This window comes from Manacus candei, unplaced genomic scaffold, assembly GCF_025592945.1.
Source record: "Manacus candei isolate 608988 ecotype Guabito, Panama unplaced genomic scaffold, ASM2559294v1 h1tg000017l, whole genome shotgun sequence".
Classification (NCBI taxonomy): Eukaryota; Metazoa; Chordata; class Aves; order Passeriformes; family Pipridae; genus Manacus; species Manacus candei.
In genome coordinates, this window is record NW_026138065.1 from 9,357,229 (window position 1) to 9,383,926 (window position 26,698).

A 26,698-nucleotide genomic window follows, 5' to 3' on the forward strand; every position below is an offset into this window, starting at 1 on the left:
TGTTGCCAGCTCTTGGGTGGCTGGAAATGGTTTTCTGTCAGGAAAGAGCACAGGCAACAGCATTCAGAAATGTTGTGATAAAAAGAGACAGCTAGTGCCCTCCTCAGTGTTTTGTTTTGATACTGGCCAGCTCTCCGTTACAAATGACAATGAGAAGCTGAATACCCTGAATAATAACAAACTAGACAGCTTTTCTTATTCTGCCCACTCAGTGTTTCTGCTCCACAGTTCCCGGGATGCTCATTTCCAGGATGCCAGGTTAGCTCGCAGGGAGCACTGTAGAAATGTGCCAGCCCACTGGCAGCATCTTTGACCCCGAGCCACGAGCAGAGTCAGCCAGGCTGGGAGAGGGCAGGTGGGTGCAGCATGGACCATTGCTGCGTTTTCCTTTTGCCCCTGAATTATCTGAAGAATTAAACCTCACAAAGCCTTATGAAAAGGGCAATGCTATTTTTAAAGTGTTAACCGGAATTAATATGACTTTCAGGTTTGGGTTTTCTGGGTTTTCAGTAGATATTCTAGGTAGATCTACTAAAAGATTTACTTACCGAAGAGGCTTCCTGCCAGTCCAATGCATTCTGACTCACAAGGAATTACCATGGCAAGCCTGAACTTCTGTATTAGGAGAATCAAACTAATTTATGGATCATTATATCTTACTAAACAGTTGGAACTTCCTGATAAACTTTTGATATTGTATTGTTTATTAATACGCTGAGCTGTTACATAGTTTCCGTAAGTACTGGAGTAGAGACTTACAAATAGCAGGTAATCACTTTCATTTAAAGCCAGGTAATCACTTTCCTTTAAACTAAATACATTTAGGGGATTATTACATCATGAACTACATGTCTTTCTAAAGTGTATTTTGAACTCCATCTCCTCTATTTGTACTAGATATTTTTTTCACCAGTGATCTTAGATAAAACAGTGTATGTTCTCTCATTTATGTTATCTATACACTTCTGAATACCTAGATGTAATTACAAGTTACAGTTTGCATTCCAGCATCCTGGAATGTGATAGCAGCACTTTCTGTGATCATCTTGTAAATGCTGTGATTTTGATTCTCTCAATGAATTTTCATTCTGAAAGTTATCCAATTATTTTAGGAGATTTGTGTGGACATTTAAAGAATTTAGTAATTTTGTATATCTCATTTGGCCATGTCAAACTTTATGGGTGCCAGTTAGTAGCCTTAGAAAGCATTTTATAAAATTCTCACACCCAACTGGAGAAAGAACCCTCATACCATACTTCTCTGTGCCCAGACTCACAGACTTGCTGTGTCACTAATCCTCTGACTTCAGGGAAACTGCTGAGGGAATACAATGCTATTCACATTAGTAAAGGTAAAACAGTCTGTCTCTTCAAAAGATATTTTTCTCTTTAAACTTGATCTGCACCTAACTAATCTGGTAGTTACAACCTTTAGAGCTGTGTGGTTTACTCTCATCTACTAGTTTTTGTCCTTTCACTAGGATGGTGAACCGAACAGGAAGACAAAAAGATTCAGCCAAAACATCAGTCGAGCAAAGCTTCACTTCCCAAAAGAGAAAAACTTGAGAAATCTGACAGGCTAGTGCAAAAGGAGCATAGAAATCCCTACCAAAAATATGTGGGAGGGAACATATATTTAAAATAGGACTGCCTAATTCGGCTGCTAAATCAGTGTAAGGAGCTCTGTAGTCTGTGTGTGCGGGAGGGAGAGGGAAAGACAGAGGGAGGGAGAGACAGAGAGGGAGAGAGGAGCAGAGAGAGGGAGGGGAAGAGAGAGAGAGAGAGCAATGTGCCTTTCACAGAGCTGGGAGCTTGATGGGAATGTTTGATTAGCTCCTCTCTGAAAGAAAAAAGGTGTCCAGGCCTCCCTCTGCTGCCTGCTTCTCCTTCTGTAGAATAATGTTGGCTGGAGTTTGGGGTACAGAAAAGCTTGGAAAAAATAGCACTTTCATACTGTGTGGAGAAAAGGAATAAAAAGTTGCACACCTCAAGCAAGGTAATTCTCATGTAATTTCTCTGCTATATTTATTTAGAGGGTAGAGGGGGAAGTTGGTTTTTTTGCCTGTTGATAATAGTTAAATATTTTCACTGCTGAGAAACTGCAGGGACATGATGTTTTATTTAGCATTCCAGCTGTGTGCTTAGGATCAAAGACTTAAGAAGATGAAGACACAAATGTAGAATGAAACTGTACTTTACATTATATATAGTTCATAAAGTATTTATAAAAGCATTAAGCTCCTACTGTTAGAGTGGACACATATACTTGCTGCCTGAACAGCAAGGGCTTAACTATGTGCTAAGGAATGATGTATATAAGCCACAAACCAATAGACGTTTATATGCCTTCTGTTCAAATAGTGTGTGATAGGCAATGCAACTTGTTCCTAAATTTAAAACGGTTTTGCTTTCAATACTTTTTCTTTGTCTCTTTGATAAATGGGAAGGTGTGTGTTGTATCATTAATTAACACTACCTGACACTGGGGAACACTCATCTCCAAGGTACAGGATGGTACTATTCTAGTGATGTGTATTTCTATGATGTGAACTCCCTTGCTAGATGGATAGATACAGATGTATGAACAGTACAGTAGCCTAGACACTATACATCCTTTTGTGCTGAGTGCTTGTTTTGCTGGTGAGGCTCCAAAAATGAATAGCATTGTCAAGCCTGCCAGAGCCATTCAGCTCTCTGTGGAGAGATTAGAGTCTTGATAAGTCTCTTCAAAATGTGATTTCTCTCAGACTAGTACAAACATGAACCAAATGCCCCAAGCAAACTTTCAACTCTAGTTAATATTTTGTTCCTAGAGTTTATGGGAACTACGCCACATTTAGAGCAAAAAGCAGAATTACAGATTACAGAGGCAGGTCCTCCATGGAACACACTTCTTTTTCTCTAACCTCTCCAAAATTTAAACAAAACACCATAACGAGAAAGCCCACACAGAGAAAAAGTAGTTCAGATGGCTTTTAAAATACATGTTATTGAGATTAGCCATGAAGTCTTCCAAGTTTATAGTTTGCATTTTACTATATACATCCCAAAGTTAAAAACATCTTGCATTTGACTACACTCAAAGAAAATCTATGTTTTTCTGTATCTGTAGTATCATGTTCTTCTGGGTTTACTGAGTTCATCACTTGAATGACAGTCATGACTGTGAGACTGATCTCTTTCAGAGATGTAAAGAGAGCTCTAGCAAAAATAATTGCATTACACACACCCACACATTAATTTTCAAATATTAAATTAGTATCTATATTAAACAGACTTATTTTGTTTGCATGTTTTATCTAATCCTTTGAGTTGCTGAAGTGATTCTCACTGGAATGACAGAAAAGCCTTGCCATCTTTCAGCTATTCAAGCCAGAAAAATATTTTTTTTAAAAAGAAACTTTTACTGTCCTGCCAAAATAATTGAATATTGCTTTGTGTTTCCACCTGTAGAAGTATTGTTATGTTCTTAATTTGCTCTTAACTTGTTCTTACCTTTACTTTATGTGAGACACTTCTTTTCCTAGTGGTATTATTACAAATGACTCACCACTGGCTGGTCAAACCAAGTAGTTTTACTAGCTATACCAGCTTTCCTCACACTTGGAATGCATGAAAGATATCCTATGTGGATTTTCTTGTGTCCTACTAAAGCCTTTTCTTTAGAGGAGACATGAACAAGGTGTACCTTCTTCACCCAGCTACTTACTTCCACAGAAATAGAGGGAAATTAATTTTTACACTCCTTTTTGTCAAAATTAATTGGAGTATTCTAAAAGGGGACTGCCTGAGCCACAGTATGAACACAGAAGCTAGGGAAACAGGGTAATTACTTCATGTGAAACATCAGAATTATTTATTATTTCTGGCCATTGCTTTTTAGGAAACATTGTTAAAAATAAACCTGAAGTTTATGTAACAATGGCAGAAAAAAACTCGACTGTATCTGGTCTGCCTGGAAAATTTGAACGTTTTCCTTTCCAGGTCTGAATCACAAAAAAAGCTCTAGTCAGAAAATACTGCCCAGTAGCTTTTCATATTAACCTAAGGCTCAGAATATACATGTTCAAGTCTCCTGTTTTACCAAAAGTCTTCTAAATCACAGAATCATAGAATGGTTTGGGTTGGAAGGAACCTCAAAGACCACCTAGTTCCAGCGCCCCTGCCATGAACAGGGACAGCTTCCACCAGACCAGGTTACTCAAAAACCCATCCAATCTGGCCTTGAACACCTCCAGGGATGTGGCATCCACAACTTCTCAGGGCAACCTTTTCTGGTGCCTCATCATCCTCATGGTGAAGAATTTCTTCCTAATATCTAGTCTAAACCTACTAATCTTTCAGTTTAAATTATACACGTAAGTCATTTAAAGCACCTGGATGAAATGAGGAAGAAAAAGTGATAGCTCAATTTACTATCTGCAGCTGTGACTGTATTCCTGAGAAAAAAAGGTCTGGCACTCAGAGGCATGAACTCCCCATACAGTGGTACTGGCATGAGTAGGTGCCAGAGCAATGAGGAGTGTGTTGGCCCATTGCAATTGGTTGGGATGGCATTGTCTTTTCTGGATGGGTGGTGAAAAGTAACAGTCTGGGATTTCCTGATGTTCCTGGGGGATATTCTCACCCCCTGAAGTTCTGCGTACACCAGGACTTCTCTGGCATATGACAGCATAAACTGAGTTTAGACCTTCCATTCAGGGCTCAGGAAGTGGACGCTGAACATAGTCCTTCCTTCTGAAAGCCTATCATCATACAGGTCTCATTGATCTGTGTTGGAAAACAGAAACACAGAACAAAACAAAAATAAACGCAAAACTGAAGCTTTGGGGCTTTTTTTTTTTTAGTAAAAAAAGAAAAATAATAGTCATAGCATGTATTCTACATAAGGCCAGGGAGGATGCAGCTACAGCCCTCTGCACCTTTCTCCCGTGGAGCAGTTTTTAAGTCCGGAGTAGGAGAGAGAAATAGGTGCTTAACACCTACTTAGAGCACTTCAATTCCTCTTTTGAACTTGCCGGGGCACAAGGAGCCCTCTTGTCCCAGCGCTGCCTGGGGAGCCTGTGCTAGAGCTCAGCCTGGACCTGGGACAATGCAGCCCCTGTTCTGGGCTCGGCTGTCGCACAGAGACTATAATTATCTCTCTTCTAATGACCAGCCAGGCAAGATAACAGTTTTCATGCTATGTTTAGAAAACAATGTCTTACTACAAATTGACGGTTCATTCGCCTGTAAAAGAGCCTCTCTAACAGTCCTAGAGCAGCTGCCACTCTTTTGCATCCCAGTTCCTTTTTTGCTGCACGTTTCCCGCTTGGAAAACCTGAGCAAATGCTGCGCAGGCAGCAAAGCTTCCCACTGCCACACAAGAGGCTCAGAGAGGTGCACAAATGCCCAGAAAATCTGTAGCTGTTTAGATTGTATTTCTACTAGTAAAATAAACTCTGACTGTCTGTCTTGCAACAGCCTGCATCGCCTCTGTGAACTCTTTAAACCCTAACCCGAAGGGGACGCAGGCACTGCTGTGAGTGTGACTGCAGGGCAGCAGTAAGACTGTCTTGTACTGACTCCTGATAAGGCCCTGTGGAAAGCAGGATGATGCAAAAAGTGGGATGTGAAGGGACTTGTTGCAGATAAAACAGGAGCATGTATTACTGATGGGCTTTTTCTTCCAGTGGCCCACAGCAGCATAGTCAGGATCTACTGAAATGATGTAGGCTCCAAAGGCATCTATGGGGTAGGTGTACTGGCCAGCTGAGATTGCAGGCTGTGTGGGTATAGTGCCCCTTGCAAACACTGGGAGGTAACAGAACTGGACAATCCTGACAGCATGGCACTCTTGGGCTAGCTACACAAGTATTTGCTCTGGCCTCTGCAAACATTTTGCACCAAACTCTGTGCTGGGGCAGCTGTACATTTAGTGGTGTCTGAGGGCTGCTCCCACATCCTCTGACAGTGCTCTGCCAACAGAGAGCAGAGCCTGCTCCCTCTTTCTGCAGCTGGCTCACCCTCACTTCTCTTGCCATCTTCTCTGCTCTCCTCTGCAGCAGGATGTGGCTGGGTTGCCTTGGGCTGTCTTTCCTCTTTGGGTTCATTTTTCAGTGACTGAGGCCTGGAAGAAAAATAGAAAATGTTGATCAGAAAGAAAATTTCCCAATGGCTTGGAAGAATAAATATGTCTCATGAAAATGCATTTTAACTTAGGAAAAAAAATCGTCTGTAGCTTTCTCTTTCCCTTTTAAAGCAGAACACCTGAATCTATAGCTCATATCCCAAACTGGAAACACATTTGCATTTAGAAGAGTATTTATAATCATCTCTGGTTCATTCAAATCATCTAGGTTTAAGCAGTTCTGAACCTGACAAGTATTGCTGTCATGGCTGAACTGTCTTTCTAGCACCCTTTAAGTCCATCCCACCTCTGCTTTATCCCCAGAACTTCAGAGTGCATTAAGAGGTCAGCGACATATTAAGAACATGATCTGTGTCAGTTATCCTTAACATGTCTCATTCTACAGGACATCCCATAGACATAGATATAAAAAATATTTTCAAGATGAACTTGCATGTGCAAACTGTTTTTAGGCCTGTCACCTTATAAAATATCTTTGTAAATGTAAACAGCAGCCAACAGTCTTTCAGCTGGCAGCTTGATTCATATAAAAAAAAAGCACATAATTGCCAAGTGTCAGTTATACATGTGTCAAAATTTTATGAAAATTCTGAATTTTCTTGTGTAGCTTCATGCAGTCCTTTAATGTCCCCACCAGGATGAGCTGGGGATTTCCAGCACCTCCAGGCTTATACATAAAACTGTGGAATTTTTTACCTCTCAAAAATCACTTGTTTACAGGGAAGCTTGGACACGGCCACCTCTGTGCCTCTCAATCTCCCTGCCAGGTCACTTTAGGGATTCAGAAGGCCCCATTCTTTTTTATTTTCCCCAAATATGTCGTTTACCCTTCAGTCCATAGAACAAGGGCGAGACACAGAGGAAAGCTGGCAGCAGTGCTGTGTATCCTGGCCCTCATCAACTTCAGTGAGTCAGAGTTAGGAAAGGGTAATGGCTCCATGACTACAAGGGCTATTTTCACAGCTGCCAGCCATCTGAGGATGATGGGAGTCCTTTCTGCTCACCTTGGTGGGAGCGCATCTTTCTCGCCTCTCTTGCAATACTTCTGTAGCTCTTGAGAATTCTGTTCTCCTGGGCTTGGTTGAAGAAGTTTTTGGACAGGAAGCATATGAAGAAAGAGATTGTTTGGAAATAAGGCTACGTGGGAAGGAGAGGAGTGTCCAGATGAGGGAGGTGAGAGATTAGAGAAGTTTAGAGTAGTTCCAATGGAACAACCTGGTACAAATAGTACAAGGTTAAATTCTCAGTCTTCTGTGGTTTATATCTTCTATTCTCACCGGTGAAATCTGTGCGTAGAAAGAAATTTGTAGGTTAGGCAATAACTAGATTTGAAGTAGAAGCTCACAGGGCAATGTCCTAAAGCCTAAGTTCAGAACAAAATTCTTGAGCATGGAAGTGGATTATAAAATACTGAGGTCTGCAGGCTTGGTTTGTTTAAAAAACAAAAGACCTCAAATTACAAGTTCCTTCTCCCAGTCCACGTGATTTTTATTTTTGATCTTGAGCTCTCAGAAACAGAATCCTGTGATTCCTGTCTATGCAAAATCAGCAGGTTTAAAAGGATTCTAATATGCAAAATTGGTAAATCAGTGTCAGGCTGGTCCTGAGACACATTTCTCAGCAGTTTCTGGCTGTACCTACTCTGTCACAGTATTCAGGACTGGGCTCTGGAGGCCACTTTCTTTGCCACCACCTTCTCTAGCTCTCCATTTCCCCTCCAGGGCACTCAGATACTGAGGGATGTAGTTTTGGAAGCATAGCCATCCCTCATGTTGTCTGCATGACCCATATGGTAGAGAGACCACTCCCGTGCTGTCAAGGGCTGCCTACACACATGCCATAAGGCTGCACAGCTTGGCCCACACCATGTCATGTCTCTCACCAGCCCCTCCACCAATAGCATGTCTTCATAACCCAGCACTACCCATAATAGCCTCATTTATAATGCTGGCACTCATGCAAATTCATAGCTCACTTTCATCCCAAGAGCAGCATGGAGTCCTGAAGTGTCTTCTTCAGTCATTAAAAAATGGAAACAGTATATGTAGGTCCACAGTTTCCAAATGGCTCCCCAGAAGAGCCACGCCTGGCAGACCTCAGCTTAAATGTGCCAGTTGGGTTGAAGACAGACAGTGGACCAGCACCAACTGTGAGGGATACAATTGAAACAGCCTGTAGCAAAGCCAAAGTAGCCATGACCACTAGCTCGGGAGGCCAGCCTGCCACAGGAAAAAAATGTAAGGCTCCATCCACCCCACAGCTTTTCACCTTGAGACCTTGAGGAGCAGGACTCACTTCCCAGCAGGACCCAGGAGCAGGAGACAGGACAGACTTCTAAATCCAAAGATCTCTCTGGAGATGACAGCAGAGAAGCATCCAGTTTATCTGCAGAAGTATTGGTAGACTGCCCAAAGACTAGACTAGACTAGACTAAAGATTAGCCTTTGACACTCTCTGTAAGGAATATGAGAAAGCGCAGTGTTAGTGAGTGGCCTTAGGAGCCCCTCATGGCTCAGACCAGCAGGATGTGAATGTCACCTCCAGTAGGAGATCCAGACATGCTTTTTGCACCCGGCTACCACAACAACTCATGCTTATCCACTCAGCATCCAGGTGGCAGCACCTCTATATCCCATGCCTAAGGAAGAAGGGAGCCTGGGCTCCACCTGCAGGGCATGTAGCAGTGTGGCCATGCGCAATGTCCTGGGATGTGGGGAATCTTGGCCTTCAGCAGCTGACCCTGCAAGGAGGCAAAGGATTTGGAGGTCCCAGCAAAGCAGCATTAGAAATAGACTGAGAGGCATAAGGTGGTTTGGGGTTGTTTTCTGATTTGCCTTTTGTAGTAAACCTCTCTTATAACATGGGTTAGTTTTTTCTAAACTAAAGGTAACAGAGAGTTATCTATCTGAGAGGGCTGGAAAGAAATATTCTGAAGTAGGAATAATGCAGTTAGTCAGGAAGAAATAATATTTTTTGAAAAGTACAAAATACGTAAGGGAAAATGTTAAGCAGTGCAAGGAGAAGGAGACTATCATTTTTAAGAGATCTGTAATGCAAAACTGAAACTACTTTCTAACTTTGTTTTACTGGTTTCCAGTAAAATCCAGAAGCAGATTTTAGCTTATCTTTTCAAAATGCTTACTACAGCATTCCCAAGCTTCTTGATTTGCTGAAGACATTTTGCAAAAGACGCTTCCTTGATCAAGTTGTCATTACTAGGCATAAATGCCTTACTTCAAACTAGTACCACATGCCAGGGTGGGGTTTTTTTAATTACATATATTTTCTGAATCCTTATCTAACCAGTCCATGGCTTTGGCGTAGTCACACAGACTGCAGAGATACTAAATTGATAAAGGTTTTCTATGAGCTGTGGTATAAATTTACTAGCATGCTTAAGAATGAGTTTTGGTTTTGACCCAGTCATATAACTCACTTTTGTAGTAAAGGGATATGTGTAGCTTTAATAAGCAGAGAGTAAACATCCTAAAGTTTCTCTAAATTTCTGCTTATAAGTTTCTACCAACAGAAAAAAAAAAAGCTCTCAAGTTTTGTTTGAACATGCTACAGAAATTCCAAAAACCATCCCCAAGGTGATGTGTAGTTTTTTCAGTGCCTTTAACGCAAATTCTTCACTTTTAGACTAAATATGTACCTTCAGGGGAATTCTTGCACACTACACTAATTCTTAGTTTGCAGGCAGCACAATAACATGGTTACTTAGGGCTCTTTTTATAGTGTATAAACCATGTATTGCACTTTAAAAAGTAACTTTTTAAAAAGTATTTTAAAAAGTAATTTTGACTTGTTAAAACCATTTGATGGAATTAGAAGATGGCATATTTTCTAAAAAAAAAAAAAAAAGAAAGAAAGAAATGTGGCCACAAATCTCATGCCACAAAGCCAGCACAGTCCATGGTCACTGTTGAATTGCAGGTACTTGTCTTTGCCCTTGGTTTCTTGGGGAGATGGCAGTGCCAAGGATTGATGGTACCTGGCTGGGGTCTGAATGATATTAAGCAGAAGTAGTTAAATTAGGAAAGGGGAAGAAGTTTGCCTGGGAGTGAGGGGGGCAGATACATGAGCAGACAAAAGCCATAGTGGGGAGGAGGACAGAGGGAGGGAGTTGTCTATACAGGAATTCACAGGTTTAAGCCACCATGAATTCCCAATGTGGCACGAAGTTGTGCATCAAAATGAAAAAAATAATGCATAATACATTAGCAGAAACCAGGGAAGTACAGTGTTATGACCCTCATAGAAATCATCATCCAGATAGTCCAAATTACATTTTCTGTGTGGGTGGGTGACATATTCTAAATGTATCTCTTCCTTTGCTGGAAGGGGCAGGTCAGACCAGCATAATTGATGGTTTTCTTGCTGAGACAGATGAAAATGTATAATCATCACAGTTCTATTTAAGCTCTGAGAAAGGTCTGGCAAGTTAAATCACACTGTAGTTTTAAATAAATTACTTTCTTCTGAAAGAGCTCTGTGGAAAGTAGAGAAATTATCGTCACTATTACTTCAACTGTATGTTGTTTTAATTTCAGGGCATTGCATGAACACAAAATGAATAGTGCAGAGCTGCTTGGGTGTTTTTATTTGGCTCTGAATTGCTGGGTATAGCATCTCTTCATCATACCCACCTGAATTGAGCTATTTTGGACTAAATTCTTCTTGCATATAAACATTTGTTAAATCAGCTCTGACCTCGCAGAGCAGAGTGGGCACCATTTAAAACATTATATGGCAGCCCCAACAATCAAAGCCTTCTAATAAGAAGCAAGTGGTGAGAACCCTTAACCAGGGATAACTGTATGAGGGCTGTCCCTGGCCTCAGAGAGTTCAAACCTACATTTTCTTCATCACCAAAGAGGTCTCCCATCATCAGACTCCAGGGCACAAAAGGTTGGTAAACCCCAATTTTCTGTGAGGAAGCAGGACCCCTGTGCAACAAGGAATACCAAATGTGGGGACAGAAAGAAAGAAAGCGAGAAGGGAGCTAACTTGCTTCTTGCCTGGGAGCAGAGCAGAGCCAGAGTCTCCTTGCCTCCTCTTCCCCATGTGAGTGTGCAAATCACAGGGCTGCAGCAAGGCTCCATGTGCATCTGCACAGCTCTTAGGATCCCAAGTGCACAGTGGAGTAGTTCCAACAGAGAGGGGAGAGTGTGCCCAGTGATCCATTGGGAACGGCACCCTCGATCTCCAAAAATCTTTTGATCCACAATTGCCAAATATGTGACATACAAAAGTTCTTACAGCCCCTCCAACTACTAGGGAAAGACCTGCAGCTATAAAAGCTTGCGTTTCTTTGTCAGCTTTCTGAGATGCTGGATAATTAAGCAGAATCCACCACAGTGCTCTGAAGCTCATCACTGCCTCCAGGAAGCATTTTTGGGTTCTTTCATATATGAAAGAAAACAGGTGAGCATTCACTCATCTTTTTTAATAGCAGCAGTGATGAGGTCTGCAATATTTTTAAATTCCTGGATGCATATATTCTATTTCAGACCTCTCCAAGAATAAAGTCTAGCATGCAAATAAGCTCACCCTCGCAAAATAGCACCTTGGATCTTACTTTTTGTGACCTGGCCTGGGATACCTACAGAGCAATCTCAGCCTCTGAAATGAAATACAGTTACCAATTTGAATTTTCTGTCTCAGCAGAACTCATTACCTCAATTTTTAAAATAAACAGCCATTTACATTTTTTTTTAATGTACAGACTTTCAGAGCAACACAGTGCACTGAGGGTACATAATTTCTTTCCTCTAATAAGAAAGGAGGTGAAACTAAATTGTGTGTGACAAGTGTTAGCCATATTACCTAGTGTGCACCAAAAGGAACTTTCTTGTACTGCCAAGCAAGGTTCAATACCATAGGGACAGAGTATGAGCATGAAAAAAAGAAAGGGTTAAACAATTTAAAAAAAAAAAAAAACAAACAAAAGAGAAATCTAAAATGTTTTCTTCTAGAAGATGATGATCAGCTCTTGTTTATCCAAACCAGTTTACTCACACCTACACCAAGCCCACTTGATTTTCTCATAAAGGGCACATATTTAACTCAACCCACAGCACTTAGAGATCATGCTGTTAACCCCATGCCACTTGCTCAGACAGCTTTCAAACAAAGTCCACTTCTGTTTTTTTTTATGGTGCCAGTGCTTCTGTGATATTAGAACCCCTTGAGAAAGAGAACAATAACACACACTATTATGGTACAAAGAGAGTATACAAATTAATTTCTGTGGCACAGGAGATTACAGGAGATAAACTGCTTACTTCTGCAGAGGCAAAGCACATGGTACCAGCAAAGAATTTCAGTTTGCACGTGGAATGGACAGCAGTGCCTGACACCAAAAATCAAGGACTTAAAACCTACACTTCCATCAGAAAATGCAATAGTTTGTCATATAGTGAGAATTTATGTGGCTCTAAACCATCTGTTTGTTTTTAGTATGTAGCAGCTCTCAGATCTTTGTAAAAGTCAAGTTGCTAATAAAAGGTCAGTATAAAAATCTTACTTTATATGCAGAAAGAATAGTTTGCTAACTCTGTCTCTTCACTAATACTCAAGATTTTTCAAGTATTTGTGGTAGGAGAAAAGTAACCAACATGAAATAGAACTTTCATTTTAAAAGGTAAAATAGGATCTGCACTGGGAAACAGCAAAGGAGATGCTTCTTACTACATTTGCACTTAGCTGGGATTTAAGCACATGTTAATGTAATGCATACATTTAACTACTGTCCTGGCATAAGGATAACTTCTGATGTGACAGTCTGAAGGATATAGATGGGAAAATGTACTCTGATAAACAGAGATCCAGCATACGGTTTAAGAGATTTAATAGTGAATAGTCACTAGTTACCAGTTCTGACTGGGACTGCAAATACTGCATGAATAGAAATCTAATTAGGACAAATCTCAGCAAAACTCATGCTCCAAACTAACCCAAAGTAGAAACATTTGGTTTTGTTTTAATGGGACCTATTCATTTTGTAAAGGAACAAAGGAAGAACATCTTTGTGTTTATTAGCAAAGTATTATTCTTGATCTATAGATAAAACAACCCCAAGCTGGCCAGCGGATCCACAGAGACTAAAAAGCCTGTCATATGCATGGACTGGAGCCCTGCTTTGCCTTTCCTTCCAAAAGAAACAACCCCCCCCCATGTTTTATTCCAGGCTGTTGTTCCCTTTACCAGTCTGAAGTAGTGCATGCCATGCTAGTGCACAGTATAGGAGATCTCACACAGTTTAAATCAGGTGACTCCCTAGGCCCCACATACAATGAATGCACACAGACTTCCCACAACAGAAAGCTTGGAGCTTCTATGCCTGTTACTTAACAGTCGGCAATGTAAATCCTCCTGCACATTTGCCCATGTGACAGTCCAAGGTCTAAAGGCCAGGACCCCCCTTGGAGTATTGTCATGCCTATGCACTTCTTCCTGATATACCAGTGCCTAATATAGTGGCAAAAATAAGTTTCTTTACTATTACAATTTATTTCCATCAGGATACTAGTATTAACTGCACCAGCAAAAGTACAGAGTCCACAATAAGATGCTTTTCTGTGTAGCTATGACAACAAATCTTCTAAGTAAATCTAACAGCCTTGACTAAATGCTTCTTTTAGCTCTCTTATTGATAAGCATCTGTTATTGCAGGCTAACGGGTCTGCTGAACTCATTTGCCCCTTACAGGCTTTACACATTAAATCCAATTAGATTTTTTGGCCTCTTTCTGCAATAAATTCATAATATTTTATGAAAAAAGCCCACTTGCTGTTGCCTTGAAAAGCAAATGCCCACCAGCAGACCACGTAGAGATTGCAGTTGCAGCCAAGCCTAGGGTAGTGCCACCCAGGAGGACTGGGATAGCTCCTGGGGCAGCAGACTAACTGTGACAGCAGAATATTACCACATAACTGCTCTTGCTGCTATGGCTTGTACAGCCCCAGGTCACCCCAACTGCACAACCCATCATTTTTCAGAAAGACACAGTTACCATTTTGAACCACGTTCCATGCCTCCAGGATTCAGTTCAGTGTCTTCTGAGCAACCCCTGTTGCTTTCAGGTTTAGCAACCTTAGCAGGAGGACTGTTTTAGATCACCAAGGAAAGACATAATGCTATTGGGAAGCGATACTGTTAGTATGTCCTGGCATTTGAAGTTCTCTGACTGGAGCAGAGAAGCAAAAATCAGAGGTGCATCTGCTCCATGTAAAAAGGGTTATAAATTATATAGATCTAGAACTGGATGAACTCAGTTTAATCTAGCATACTATTTTAGTCATCCTTGCCTTAGAAGCACATGGCTTGCTTGAAAAAGAAGAATAATTAAAGTAAAAAAATGTGGAAACATTTTAAATGAAGATAGGGGATTTTTTTTTTGGTTTCTCTCCTGTGTCTGCCTTGTTAGTCTAAATTTCTTTCTGGGACAACCAAAGCCCTGCTTCTGAGTACATGAATTGCTATGTGAAATCTGCCTCTGCCTTTTTTCCAGGAGGCAGATATGTTGCTTCTCCTGATAATTTGCAGCTCTAACATTCCGTGTGTTTTCTTTCTTGATAGCAAGCTAGTTTTTATTTTAGTATAAATCTTTCCATTTGTAAGCATGTAATAAGTTTCTTTGAAAATCAGTTTTATTTTGATTCTCAAGCTTTTCCCTGTACAACACAAAAATATTTTCTCCCTTTCAAACTTTTTACTCTGATTTGTCAAGCATTATGTAGTACTTTAATGACTGTGATTAATTATGAGTGCCCAACGTAGGATTCCCTCAACAATCACCAAATAACAGCAAAAGCAGCAGGTGATGCTCAGGAGGAGCTGAGAGGAGGAGTTACCTCTGATAAGTATGCAGTCTTGTAGCCTGGCCAAGAGCTTCAGGGATGGCAGGGGTCATGAACCACTTATGCAGACCCAGAAAAAAATGTTTCCCAGATGTTCTGACAGAGTCCTCTTAATCTCAGGTGCTCACGTACATGCACATGGACACACATCCTCAGAAAAGGGAAGAAATCAGTAATTTGGCTCAGAAAAGATGGAACCATTGCAAAATACTTTACGCAACATCCTTCAGGAGTGAATGGACTTATTTATGTTCCTCATATCTAAATGGGATTACATGGTGAGGTTTGATGTGTAGACAATAAGATTCTGTGATTATGTCTTGAAGAGTAGTGAACAGACTTGAGTAGCCCTCAGAGCATGTCTGTGCCCATCATGCTCTCTCCTGACACTGGCTTCAGAAATAAGTACATGAATGAAATCTTGGTTTCCTGAGGAAAAAAGGCAAATTTTGGACAGAAGTAAAAAAAACAGTCCATGGGAGTGCCACAGCTGAAGCACCATCTCCTCTGGGGATATCAGTTGTTCTACAGCATGAGAAGAGGATGCAGCATGTGAGGACTGTGAAAGATCAAAAAAGCACAGTCCCTCTTTCCCCACCGTTCCAGAGTCATCTGTGATACTTCTGAACACAGCCTGATGAGCTCTTCTTTTCCTTTTCAGTGCTTCTTAGTGACGCACCCAGATTTTGCTTTACTCACCATGAAGGCCACAGCCATTGCAACCTTCTTTGGTAAGTAGGTTGATTGCTGCAATGAGGAGTTTACGGGTTTGTCCTGGCTGAGTAGTGGCTGCTGACTTATTCTCTTCCTTTTGGACTCCACAGCTGATGAAGTTCCCAGTGGCAGGTGTAAGCCTTGGCACAGCTTTTCAGAAATGGGCCACCCAACTTCTTGATTTTGGCATAGAAAAAATATTAATCACTAGAGATCTCTAAATTCACGACCAGTTGCATGCAGACCATAGCAGATGGCACAACTGGGCCTGAAAAATGTCTGTAATGTAAAGATTCCCTCTAAAGAAAATCAGCTGTTTCTTCCATAAGGACAGCCTTTCAGAATTCTCTCAGTTCTTGCTCCTTCCATGAACAAGATGGTATCAAAATGTTATAATGTGTTTTAGTTTCTTTCCCCTAGCAGTCAGACAGGATCTCACTTTTTGGGAACAAGTAGAGAATCTAGAATTTGCAATTCATCTTACATGAAGACTCTAGTTGTGATATTCCCAGGCAATATTCCTTCTGGCTGTTATCCTCAAGTCTGTCAGGACAGTAGTTCTCAGTTCAAATTCATAGCAATGTATGTAGTTCTTCTACATAAATTACCAAATTACTTTCTCCACATTTTATTATGCTCTAACATTCCAAGTAGTTGAGACTTTTCACTTTATTTTCCACTGGTTCATTCCTTTTTTTATTTAACTACACTTTTACCTTGGTTACACAACTGCATCAGTGATAAAAGGCCCAAATACTGCATCTGTACACTGTCACTTCAGACACCGTGGGACTGCTTTTTCTTTTGAGCAAGTTTAGGAGTGATTAAGTCTACAAATTCTCTGCAATCAGTCTAGGGGGAGAAGAGCATAAAAGAAAGAAAAGACTTCTGTTGCATATTCTAGTAAGATTAGCTTAACAAATGATAAGAGGATCAGCCGACACCTCATAGAGGGTTTTAATTCCCTCTGAAAGTTCAGAGAAGGGAAAGGTGAATAGAAAAGTCAAGATACTTGTAATGAAGTTATTAATTACTCATAATACAGTTCTTATAAAATAAGCACACAGAGAATGAAGAGGTTTTCTATGTCATCACTTAGCAAGTAAACCTAACAAGGTAAGCTACTATTGTGATGCATGTTTTAACACAATAGCATATGTCTCTTTTACTATTACACTTTTCAAACCATAATTCTGCTTACTGAAGAAAATGAGTGCCCTTGCGGGGACAGGATACTGGGACATGCCACATTAGAACCTCAAATGGTGTGTTACGCTTCCCAGTATTCCCTACCTGCTACCAGCAGTGAGTGAAATGCCACAATGCACAATTACAGGATTTCCCAGTTGCTTTATATGCAAATCATGTTGTTTCACTAATGTCTCTATCACAGCAATTGCAAAGAGTTTCCACTGCTTGTGGAAATACTGGGACTTTTTGTGGTTTTCTGGACCACATGGACTCAATGGATCTTTAGACAGTGAGTTCCACGGGTGAGAATACTCCCATTTCAGTTTTTCAAACTGTTGATTCAAATTTGAGAAATCTCATGCATGGGAGCTTGTGGTGACTGACGTTGATATCCTCCTTTTTCCTGATACTATGTTTTCTTTGTTCTAGGTGTGTTTCTTACATGTACATATACAGCTAAGGAAGCCACAAAGAAGCCAAAAAAACCTAAGCTATGTAAGTGGTCCCTGTAGAACTCTTGGCTGCTTTACAGCATGCATGTCTGATACATAAAACAAGTGCAAAGTGAGGTTATATTCTGGTAACTTTTCACAATTTTCTGGAGTCAATGGGAGTATATGTTAGCTAGCAGATTCTTTTATTAAAAACAAATCACTAAGTAAAGTGTGTGCTACTTAATATATGTAAAGGGAAAATTTTGTACTTCACTACTAAAATGTATCTTCATAGTCATTAAGTACCACAGAAGGATCCAAGCAAGCACTAAGGTTTTCACAGAGAGAGACAGAGAAATATGTGAAATGAACCAGCTGTAACACAAAGCATATGTAGCTGATTAGAGTGAGACAAGTGGTGCATATCTACGCACCAGGATGTATAATTTTCAGCTATACTGCTATAGGAGCATTTCTGTCCACAGATTATTTTGCTCATGTAGCTGACAAACAAGCCTGCTGTGAGGCTGTAGACTCACACTTAAACCCCTTGTTCAAAGCAAATTGCACCCAGTAAATAGTTTTAAAAATCAAGGGCAAGATAATGGGCTCTGACTGCAGCACGGAGCTACATGAGCACAGCAGGAGGCTTGGGAAGCATCCCTACCCCTCCTTCCCACGTGTTAACCACAGCCTGGGTGACAGCCTCCTCTCCCTCTCCAGTAAAGCATCATAACAGAAATTCCTTCGGAGAAGCAAACACTGAAGGTCAGAAACATCCGCAGGCTTCTTCATTCCATCCTTAGTTACTGCTACATCCCTTGGTATAGGAGTTATTATGCATTATGTTGAAGATGCAGAACACACAGAAGCCTTGTATCCCAAACCCATTGATATGAAGGCATAAGAGGAAGCCGTTCCTGGCACTCAGTTACTCATTGTTTCATGATAAGATCAATCAGCTATGGAAACATTCAATCTGACTTTACCAAGATTTTGCACTCACAGATGTACCCCAGATTGACTGCGACGTCAAGGCAGGGAAGATAATCAATCCAGAATTCATTGCAAAATGCCCTCCTGGATGTCAAGATGTAAAATACCGTGTTTATGGCACAGACATTTATGCTTCCTTTTCCAGCATCTGCAATGCTGCAATTCACAGGTGAGTCAGTTGAAATGAGCAAGGCACTCAGAAAAACACATCATTTCAGTGTAGAGAGCTTTTGACTTTTTAAACCCTTTACAGTTCCCACTGCCTTCTAGGTTTGATTGCAGGGTGCTGTTCTAGTACGAAATCTGAGAGAAAGACCATGTATGATATAATGGATTGATTCTTACAAAGTGCTGTCAATCCTGTGTTCCTGTCGAAATCAGTTGTTTGAAAAAGTTTCTCAGCCTTTGGAGAAGTGTCTTGAGATTCGCAGATTTCTCATTCATGCATAGCAAATTACTATTGTACTATTATTATTCAAGTGGAAGACAGGGATGGAGCTGCTGCTACTAATAAGGCTTAAGAAAAAAACAGGCATATCACCAGTGATGAATACACATAACTTTCATTCTTCTGGGATTGATTTGGTTCTCCAGATTTGAATTTAACTGTCCTTGACATCAAAGGCTGAGTAATGTGCTTTCCTGCCACATAAAAGGCCACTAGACAAGGAAATGTATAATACAAATTTTATAGCACAAATTTTGCTGAGTTTATTATCCATGCAAAAATGTGCATAAAATTTTAATGGAGAACAACTGCACAATCAAAACACCGTAATTGGAGGCAGGATAGAGAGCAGGACATATTCAGCTGAAAACGCAGTAAGAACTTGTAGAGCCTGATTGACAACTTGACTTCGTTCAGAGTTATTTGAGCTATTGCTGAGCTTCCAGTTCTGTGAAATTGCTGGGATCTCGAGTAAAGTTGCATAGTTAAAGCTTTGGGACTTTACACCTTGCCTCTGTATTGTGCAGGTCTCAGGCTGAGGTGCCTGTGTACATAGGGCTGCCACCTCCTGGCTGCAGCTCTGCCTGCACAGCCACTTGCTGGGGAGATGACTACCAGGCTTTCAGAGACAAATTCTTCCCTCAGATACTAGTGCATGATGGAAATTCTCTCTGTGTGCAGAACGAGCCCCAAAGGGAATTATAAACTACTGGTAGCAACTGCAATTTCCCTGTAGTTCAAATGCTGGCTGTCTGTATCATTGCAGTGAAGGTTTCAGTTTTTCTCATTTGCCAGCTGGATTTGGCTTTGTTAGCTTATATGTTGCATTTCCACAGACAGTGAATTTCTTTTCCATACATTTGTTTTAACTGCAGCTTCTTGCAATCATCAGAGAAAGCTATAGCTCCAACACATTCTTCAACACTGTTTGCTGCCCATTACTTATTTTTCTGCACAGTCATTACTGCCAGGCCTACCACACCTCTACAGTCACAGTCGCTTCCAGGTTTACTTGCTGTTCCAGTGATGCCAGAGCAGGTTTTATTCACCAGAGGCTTTCTATTCATCTTGAGATACATTACATCATATGACAAACACCATTTGATGTACACAGCACATGGAGCCTGCCAGGTTTTCTACAGCTTCCAGCAATATTGTGTCCAATTTACTCCAGGCTGAGGTCAGAACCAGCCTTATTCTTCTTCAGATAATACATACTGAAATTCAAAGAAAACATATTCTATCACATGGCTGGCCTAAAATCTCCTCTGAGTACTTCTCCCTGTATCTTCAGTCATTTAATCAAACTCACAGGAATTTTAACGAAGGCAGTAGTTTTTTCTTGGGTGCAATTAGGTCAAATTTAAACACAGGACCAGTAAACCAGTGGGAAGAGCAAACAGATCCTGACAGTACTTTATAACAAACTGCCCTTCTCTGAGCAGAAGAAGCACAGATATTTCTTAGTAGCAGACTTAGTAGTAGCATGACAGCTCCAGTACTGCCCCTGGTTTAAAGGTAAAAGCAAATGCTTCACAGCTCTTGCATTGTAGACCAGTTTCCAGGGTTTTTGTGGAATTTCTGCCTTCAGACAGCATGTTGCCTCCTTGCAGTGGTATAATTGACAACACAGGCGGGAAGATCCTTGTCCAGAAAGTTGCTGGCCACTCTGCTTACCGCGGGAGCTTCTCCAACGGGGTCCGGTCCTTGTCGCTGCCGCGCTGGAGGGAGTCCTTCCTCGTGTCAGGTACCATTCTGAGGTGGAGCACTGGAGCCCCCTGCCCTTCCCACCTGCTCCCCACTGCCTGATAGCTGGGCAGCAATGGGTAGAGACAGAAGCAGCCTCTCCTTTTAAAGACCTGGTTAGTCACTACAGGCCCACCCCACCCAGCTTTAGCATGAATAATGCATTTGAGACACTTTTTGTTCTGGGCTTCCTATGTAGCCCACAAAGGACATACACCCTGCCAGCAGTGTGCTCAGCTCAGCGTGGGTATGAGCCCACTGCAGAAGGTGACAGGTGTTTTGGATTGAGTCTCTAAAGGCACCTTAACTGGGGCTATTGATGCACAAGATCTGAGCTTTGGTACTCGCTGTGAGGTCTTCCTGTTGCTCTCCACCCTGGCAAGCAGTGCTGTTGTGGGAACTAAAGGGTCTTTTGGCTATATAAAGCATCCTCAGCCTGCACCTGAGTTTGCATCTCCTGAAGCAACTTCTGACCTCTGTCAAGCAAGCTCAAGCCACATATAGCCATACTGTATGTATGCAAACCCTATATTAAACAATTTGAATGGTGGATCCCAAGTGTGTCAGGAATTCTCTCCACTCTGTTAGCCAAATAGTTTTGATATCTACTCAGTGCAAGGAAATCTATCTTAATTTAATGATCATTCCTTTTTTCTCCCCATGGTATATGTAGGAGCTCACTTGCATTCACTGACAAAATTCACAGATTAGGGCTTTTTTGTAAATTAGATCCCCTTTACATCAGCTTCAGATTATTTTACACCTACTTGCACTCATTCTACCTGTGTGAAAGGTCTGCTTGACATTGCTTTACATATCATTTCTAAATCTAACTCCTTCATGCATCCATACAGTGGGTCTGTTCTTGCTGGTCTGAACTTTTGGAGGTTTAAGATAGGTATTGATTATTTTACATTGAGATTTTATATTTATATCAATATATATTTTTATATATAAATTTATATTGTATCTTTATATTAAGATTGATGTTAGTTAAATACATCATTCCTCGAAAAATTAACAGCTCAAATAACTGAACAGGCTTTAAAAACAAAGAAATGTTCTTTTCGTATGAAAATTTGTAGACAGCAAAGGAGGTCTCAGAAACTAACCAAAACAAACTGTCACCTTAATTTTGCATTCATGTATTTGGATGCACCTTTTTACAGTAGTCTGCCATGGGTACACCACATTATGAGAGGGATTTATTTTGGATGAGAAGGAATTTCCTGGAATAGCTGAATTGCTATTTGCACTTGTTGCAGTTTTTTCCCCCAACGAACAGCACATTGTAATTCTGGTACATAAATGGGAAATAGTTTGTTTGGGTTTTTTTACATCAGCAGCTGCTCAGTTGTTATCCTATAAAACTGTAGGAATTCTTCCATAAAATTGTAGGAATTTTTGATTTATGGTAATAAACCTTTTTTCTTAATTAATGAGACACTGTAAAAGAAGATAAAAGAGAAAGTTACAAGCACATGTAAAAGGAGATGATGAGAAATCTGGATATGTGTAGGCATGATGAGATTTGTCCCTAATGCACTTACTTTTATGCATACTGAGTGCTCTCAGTGATGTCAGTGGAACTCTTAGTTTATAAACTAGCTGCAATGTAAATCTAACATATCATACAACATGTTATATCATATTTCATATATGCATAGGAATGCATATATGCATAGGAAGAAAACTCACTGAAAATGTGGGAAATTTAGAGAAATTTAGAAGACTAAAACCCAGGAAGGCTGTGCTATTATCTCAGCAGCCTGAGGCTGAATGCATACAAATTGCATTCTCCGAAAGTGATGAGTTGGGGTTAGTTGTTTTACAATTATGAGTCATAAAAAGATAGAACTGCATAAAGCATTGCTGAATAAAAATACAAAGTCACCCAAGGCATTAATTTCAGAACAGCTTTATAGCATGAACTGAGTCCCCTATTCTCCAGCTGAATTTCCTTTTGGCAGATCAGACCTATATGCAATACTCCACCCTGGAAATGTGCCAACAGTTTATTCATAGTTACGATATTGTCACTGAGTTTGTGATGTTTAAATTGTGAATGAGCATCCACACAAAGGAGCACAGAAGAGGAATTCTTAGGGGACTCAGGCAATGAAATGGCATGATTTAGGGGCAGTGGAGAAGAAGGTCTGCCCTCCGGGATTAAAGCAGCCAGCACACCAGGAGGTATGCAAATGCCCTGGTATTCACTTTCAAGCACTGAAATGACTTGGCTCTCAGTTAAACGACTCCATTCAGTTTCGTAGGAGTTTTGCAGCTATTGGGTTAAAAAAATAAAGTCCTAAACTTCTGAGTTTGCTAGTCAAATGTAAGTGTGAGAGGATGAGCAGGAACCACACCATAGCTTGTATTTCAATGGCCAAAGCTGATGTTTTCAGCCCACATGTAAACACATTTTTAAGTATGTTAAGCAATCTCCAACTTAGATGTAACTTTTTCCCAATAGTGAAAAAGACATATTACCATTCCTTCACAGAGTAGGGCACATTCAGGTCGGGACTCAGACCTACCTCTTGGTCACATAGAACATGCAAATTGCTGTTGATCAAAACCCCCAGAATCCAGCAGCAGCCAGCCTCCCCACACTAGCTGGTGTATTTGCACAGCAGTGGGCTTAAGGTTTTCATTAGAAATCAGATTAGCACAGAAATATTCTCAATTAGGATCAGATTATTATGCTATTACAGCATCCATGTATCAGCTTCTCATACCTGACAACTCTTCCTTTGCTGGGGATAAAGAAAAGCATTTAGAAGTCACCTGTGATCCCATAACTTTTCTGTCTTTCTACCAAATTGGCAGAAGAGCTCCCTAGTCCTGCTTGGCCACTGATCATAATTTTAGCTTGAGGGGAAGTGGATGTGAAAACCTGCTGCCTTTCACTTAGACCAACTTCTGTGAGGGAAGCCCAGAGGGCAAGAAGGAAGCTCTTTCCAGGTTGTCCTTGCATGCTAACCTGGTCTTTGGTGGATCCTTATTGACTTCAGCGGAGCTGCTCTCAGTTTACATCACTGTAAGTGAAAAATGGGACAGTTTCTTACATCATTACCTAATTAGAGGAGTAAAACAAAGGAGACAGAGACATGAAAAGGGACAAAGGACAGTGACTATCCAGCTCCATGGACATCCCTGCTCATAGAGTTCCTCTGCCATATACCTTTCTTTTGTGCCATCATGGGGGAAACAGCTCCCACTTCCCATGAGTGGCTCAGTCTGTAGGAATTAATTCTGTTCAGCGCAATTCATCTCTGGACTAATCACCAAGGATGACAACTGACATACTTGCAGCGCCATATGTACCTCCTTAAAGAATCCACCAAGGGAATAAAGGAAAGATCACCATGACTCAGATTTTGCAGGAGGTAGAAGTAGTTTTCACTTGAGGTGGTCCAGATACATAACACAGCACACCATCTTGTAGAGACAGTCCCCAGGGTCCAGAAGACCTACATCCTACATTCACGTCTAGAGGCCAAAGCAGTCTTCCCTCCACTGGGTTTCTCTACAACACTTTTCACTCAGTGACATATGTGAATATAAAAACTGTCCCAAGAGATGGAATTGCATAGCCACATGTACCAATAGAGACGGCATCTGCTGTTGCACTAAAAAGATTTGGAGTTTAAAGCTTAACTGGGAAACATACCTCATTGTTTTAAGACAGGACCCTCATTTTAGACCTAAATATAGGTACCATATGTTCCCACACAGAAGCACAGCCTTCTCTCACTGTTATTACTGCAAAAGGCTGTTGCCAGAAATGGCATCTCACAGAAGTGAGGTCAGAGAAGAATGCTATGTGCATGATGAAATGAATCCCACATCAAACATGCTTTCTATGTCAAGCACTGGAAAAGGCTGCCTAGGGAAGCTGTGGGTTTAAGTAGAAGTTATACAGATGTCCTTCAGGAATGATCCCTGTCTGTTTAATATCATTTGAGAGCAAAGGAATGAACTTACTGACCTCTTCATTTTCCCCCCAGGACTCTGTTTTCACACTTTCTAACTTCTTTCTATGATGCTAGATTTAGGCATTGGTATTATAGTGGTATGGTTTTGAGATTCTGCCATCAGATGAAACAAATCTTCATGAAAATGAGTTGGGTAGTAAAGAAGAGAGGTCTAATTCTGAACACCTGTGTTAGATCAGAATTTTATTGCAAGAAAATGTAGAATATTTTGTGATGCCTTCTAATATTTTTTTTTGTAGAGGGTAAGCCAAGAAAAGGTGTGACATATCCATCAACTCTTGAATATTCTTCTTCAAAAAGTACTGCTGTTAAATCAGGCAAGTAAATGTGACTTACTTTCCCTTACATCCATTCACAACTATCTCTCATAGCTTCTCAGTTGTGTAATACAAAGATATAATTATTCAGAGTCAGAAGTTCATGCAACCATTAGTATCTCATCCGAATCAGTCATGGTATTTTTTTATGTTAAGCATATGGAAATCATCTCAGACAATTTCTATTTTTTGGTCATACCATGCTTCACAGACTTCCGTTTCCAAGTAGTTTCCCCCTTGCTTTAGATCTATTACTGAATACGACATTGTACTGGTTAAATGAAAGCATTTGAGGTTACACATGTTGGCTTTTTCCTAGTGTTATTCATGTTAACTCTTGGGATATTCAGTGCTGAGAGTATAACAACAAACAGTAATATAATACTAATGACACAGATGGTAAGGCACAGCAGCTTAACTAAGGAATCGTTTTAGTCAGCATCCTGTTCTGTAAGACTCAGTTTAAATAATTTAGTTGTTTTCAGAGGTCTTCGATCAAGTCTCACACTGGTTGGTCACTGATATTCAAGAGCATATGGCTTGCCTCTGTCACTGAAATGACACTTGTTTGGGCTCCCTGTAACAACTGCGTAAGGTTCATACTCCCCCTTGGGGGTGCGAATGAAAACAAAATTCATGTCCCATACTGCTACACACTTCCCTAACACAGCCCTTTTGCTGATTGCTGAGCCTGAGCCTTCCTGAGTGTATCCACTGTGAGCTGGGGTACAATGAATTGTGCTGTATCTTCTCTAGGAACTTGTCAGCATTCATCCAAGGCCACACAGAGGTTACTTGGAGACCTGCTCTTCTCCTGTACATTATTGTTTGGTCCTTGGAAGCAAAGTACAGAGCTCTTTTCTTACAGAATCATAGAATCATTATGGTTGGAAAAGACCTCTGAGATCATCAAGTCCAAACATTAACCCAGCAGTGCCAAGTCCATCAATAACCATGTCCTTAAGTGCCACATCTACATGTCTTTCAAATATCTCCAGGGATGGTGACTCCATTTTTCCCTGGACAGCCTATACCAATGATTGACAAAATGTGAAGAAATTCTTTCTAATATCCAATCTAAATCTCCCTTGGAGCAATTTCAGGCCATTTCCCCACCACCTCACTACAATGTCCTTTCAAGTACTTGTAGAGAGCCATTAGGTACCCTTTGAACCTCCTTTTCTTCAGGCTAAAACATCTCAATTCCCTCAGCTGTTCCCCATAAGACTTGTGCTCTAGACCTTTCACCAATTTCATTGCCCTTCATCTTTAAGTTTTCACTTGAACAAAGGCAAATTTAAATCTGAATGCTTTCTAGTTGTTCAGACTGAATATACATCACTCAATTAATTCTATGCCTTTCATTTGTAATACCTTTGCATTTACAATCAAATAGGTATAGATTTATATATCTCTTGGCCAAGTACACAGAAATTAGTTGACCCAAATACTGTGCACTGCTAGAAGGGAGGAAATACGTTAGAAATTTTGGCTTTTCTGATAAATGTTTACTAGAATTGCAACACATCATTCCCAAATGTAGCCACACTTGAAATAACCAGCCCAAGGTCTCACAGCAGACAAGAGACAATTACAGAATATGCTGAGTTGGAAGAGACCTACAAGGATTATTGAGTCCAACTTGTGGTCCTGCACAGGGCTATCCCCATGAGTCACACCATTGTCCAAATACTTCTTGAACTCTGTCAGGCTTGGTGCTGTGACCATTTCCCTGGGGAGTCTGTTCCCTGGGGAGTCTGCACCCTCTGGGTGCAGAACCTTTTTCTAATATCCAACCTAAACCTCCCCTGACACAACTTCAGGCAATTCTCTCGGGTCCTGTCACTGGTCGCCACAAAG

The 26,698-nt window shown here is 40.8% G+C and overlaps 1 protein-coding gene and 2 long non-coding RNA genes across 7 annotated transcripts in view; 1 reads left to right on the forward strand and 2 right to left on the reverse strand.

Moving 5' to 3' along the window:
- Nucleotides 1-1,639: 1,639 nt before the first annotated feature.
- On the reverse strand, nucleotides 1,640-7,365 carry LOC127469125 (uncharacterized). Its single transcript, XR_007903850.1, has 3 exons — nucleotides 7,135-7,365; nucleotides 6,006-6,109; nucleotides 1,640-4,770 (listed from the first exon to the last, which is right to left on the reverse strand). It is a non-coding gene; the product is annotated as an uncharacterized LOC127469125 (long non-coding RNA).
- The window catches only part of VIT (vitrin), a 53,384-nt gene continuing 28,599 nt past the window's right edge, over nucleotides 1,914-26,698 (forward strand). For 2 of the 3 annotated variants that reach the window (XM_051783048.1, XM_051783045.1), the window contains exons 1-5: nucleotides 14,042-15,725; nucleotides 17,329-17,394; nucleotides 18,342-18,498; nucleotides 20,391-20,524; nucleotides 24,761-24,838. In XM_051783048.1, the coding sequence (XP_051639008.1) occupies nucleotides 15,632-15,725; nucleotides 17,329-17,394; nucleotides 18,342-18,498; nucleotides 20,391-20,524; nucleotides 24,761-24,838 (529 nt within the window). In that variant the 5' untranslated portion in view covers nucleotides 14,042-15,631. Of the gene's footprint in view, nucleotides 1,997-14,041; nucleotides 15,726-17,328; nucleotides 17,395-18,341; nucleotides 18,499-20,390; nucleotides 20,525-24,760; nucleotides 24,839-26,698 lie in introns of those variants that run through there. The other variant, XM_051783047.1, reaches the window with a different exon arrangement.
- The window catches only part of LOC127469124 (uncharacterized), a 39,688-nt gene continuing 20,355 nt past the window's right edge, over nucleotides 7,366-26,698 (reverse strand). For 2 of the 3 annotated variants that reach the window (XR_007903849.1, XR_007903847.1), the window contains 2 exons: nucleotides 8,106-8,482; nucleotides 7,366-7,416 (listed from right to left, as the gene is read on the reverse strand). This is a non-coding gene — a long non-coding RNA (uncharacterized LOC127469124). Of the gene's footprint in view, nucleotides 8,483-26,698 lie in introns of all 3 variants that reach the window. The other variant, XR_007903848.1, reaches the window with a different exon arrangement.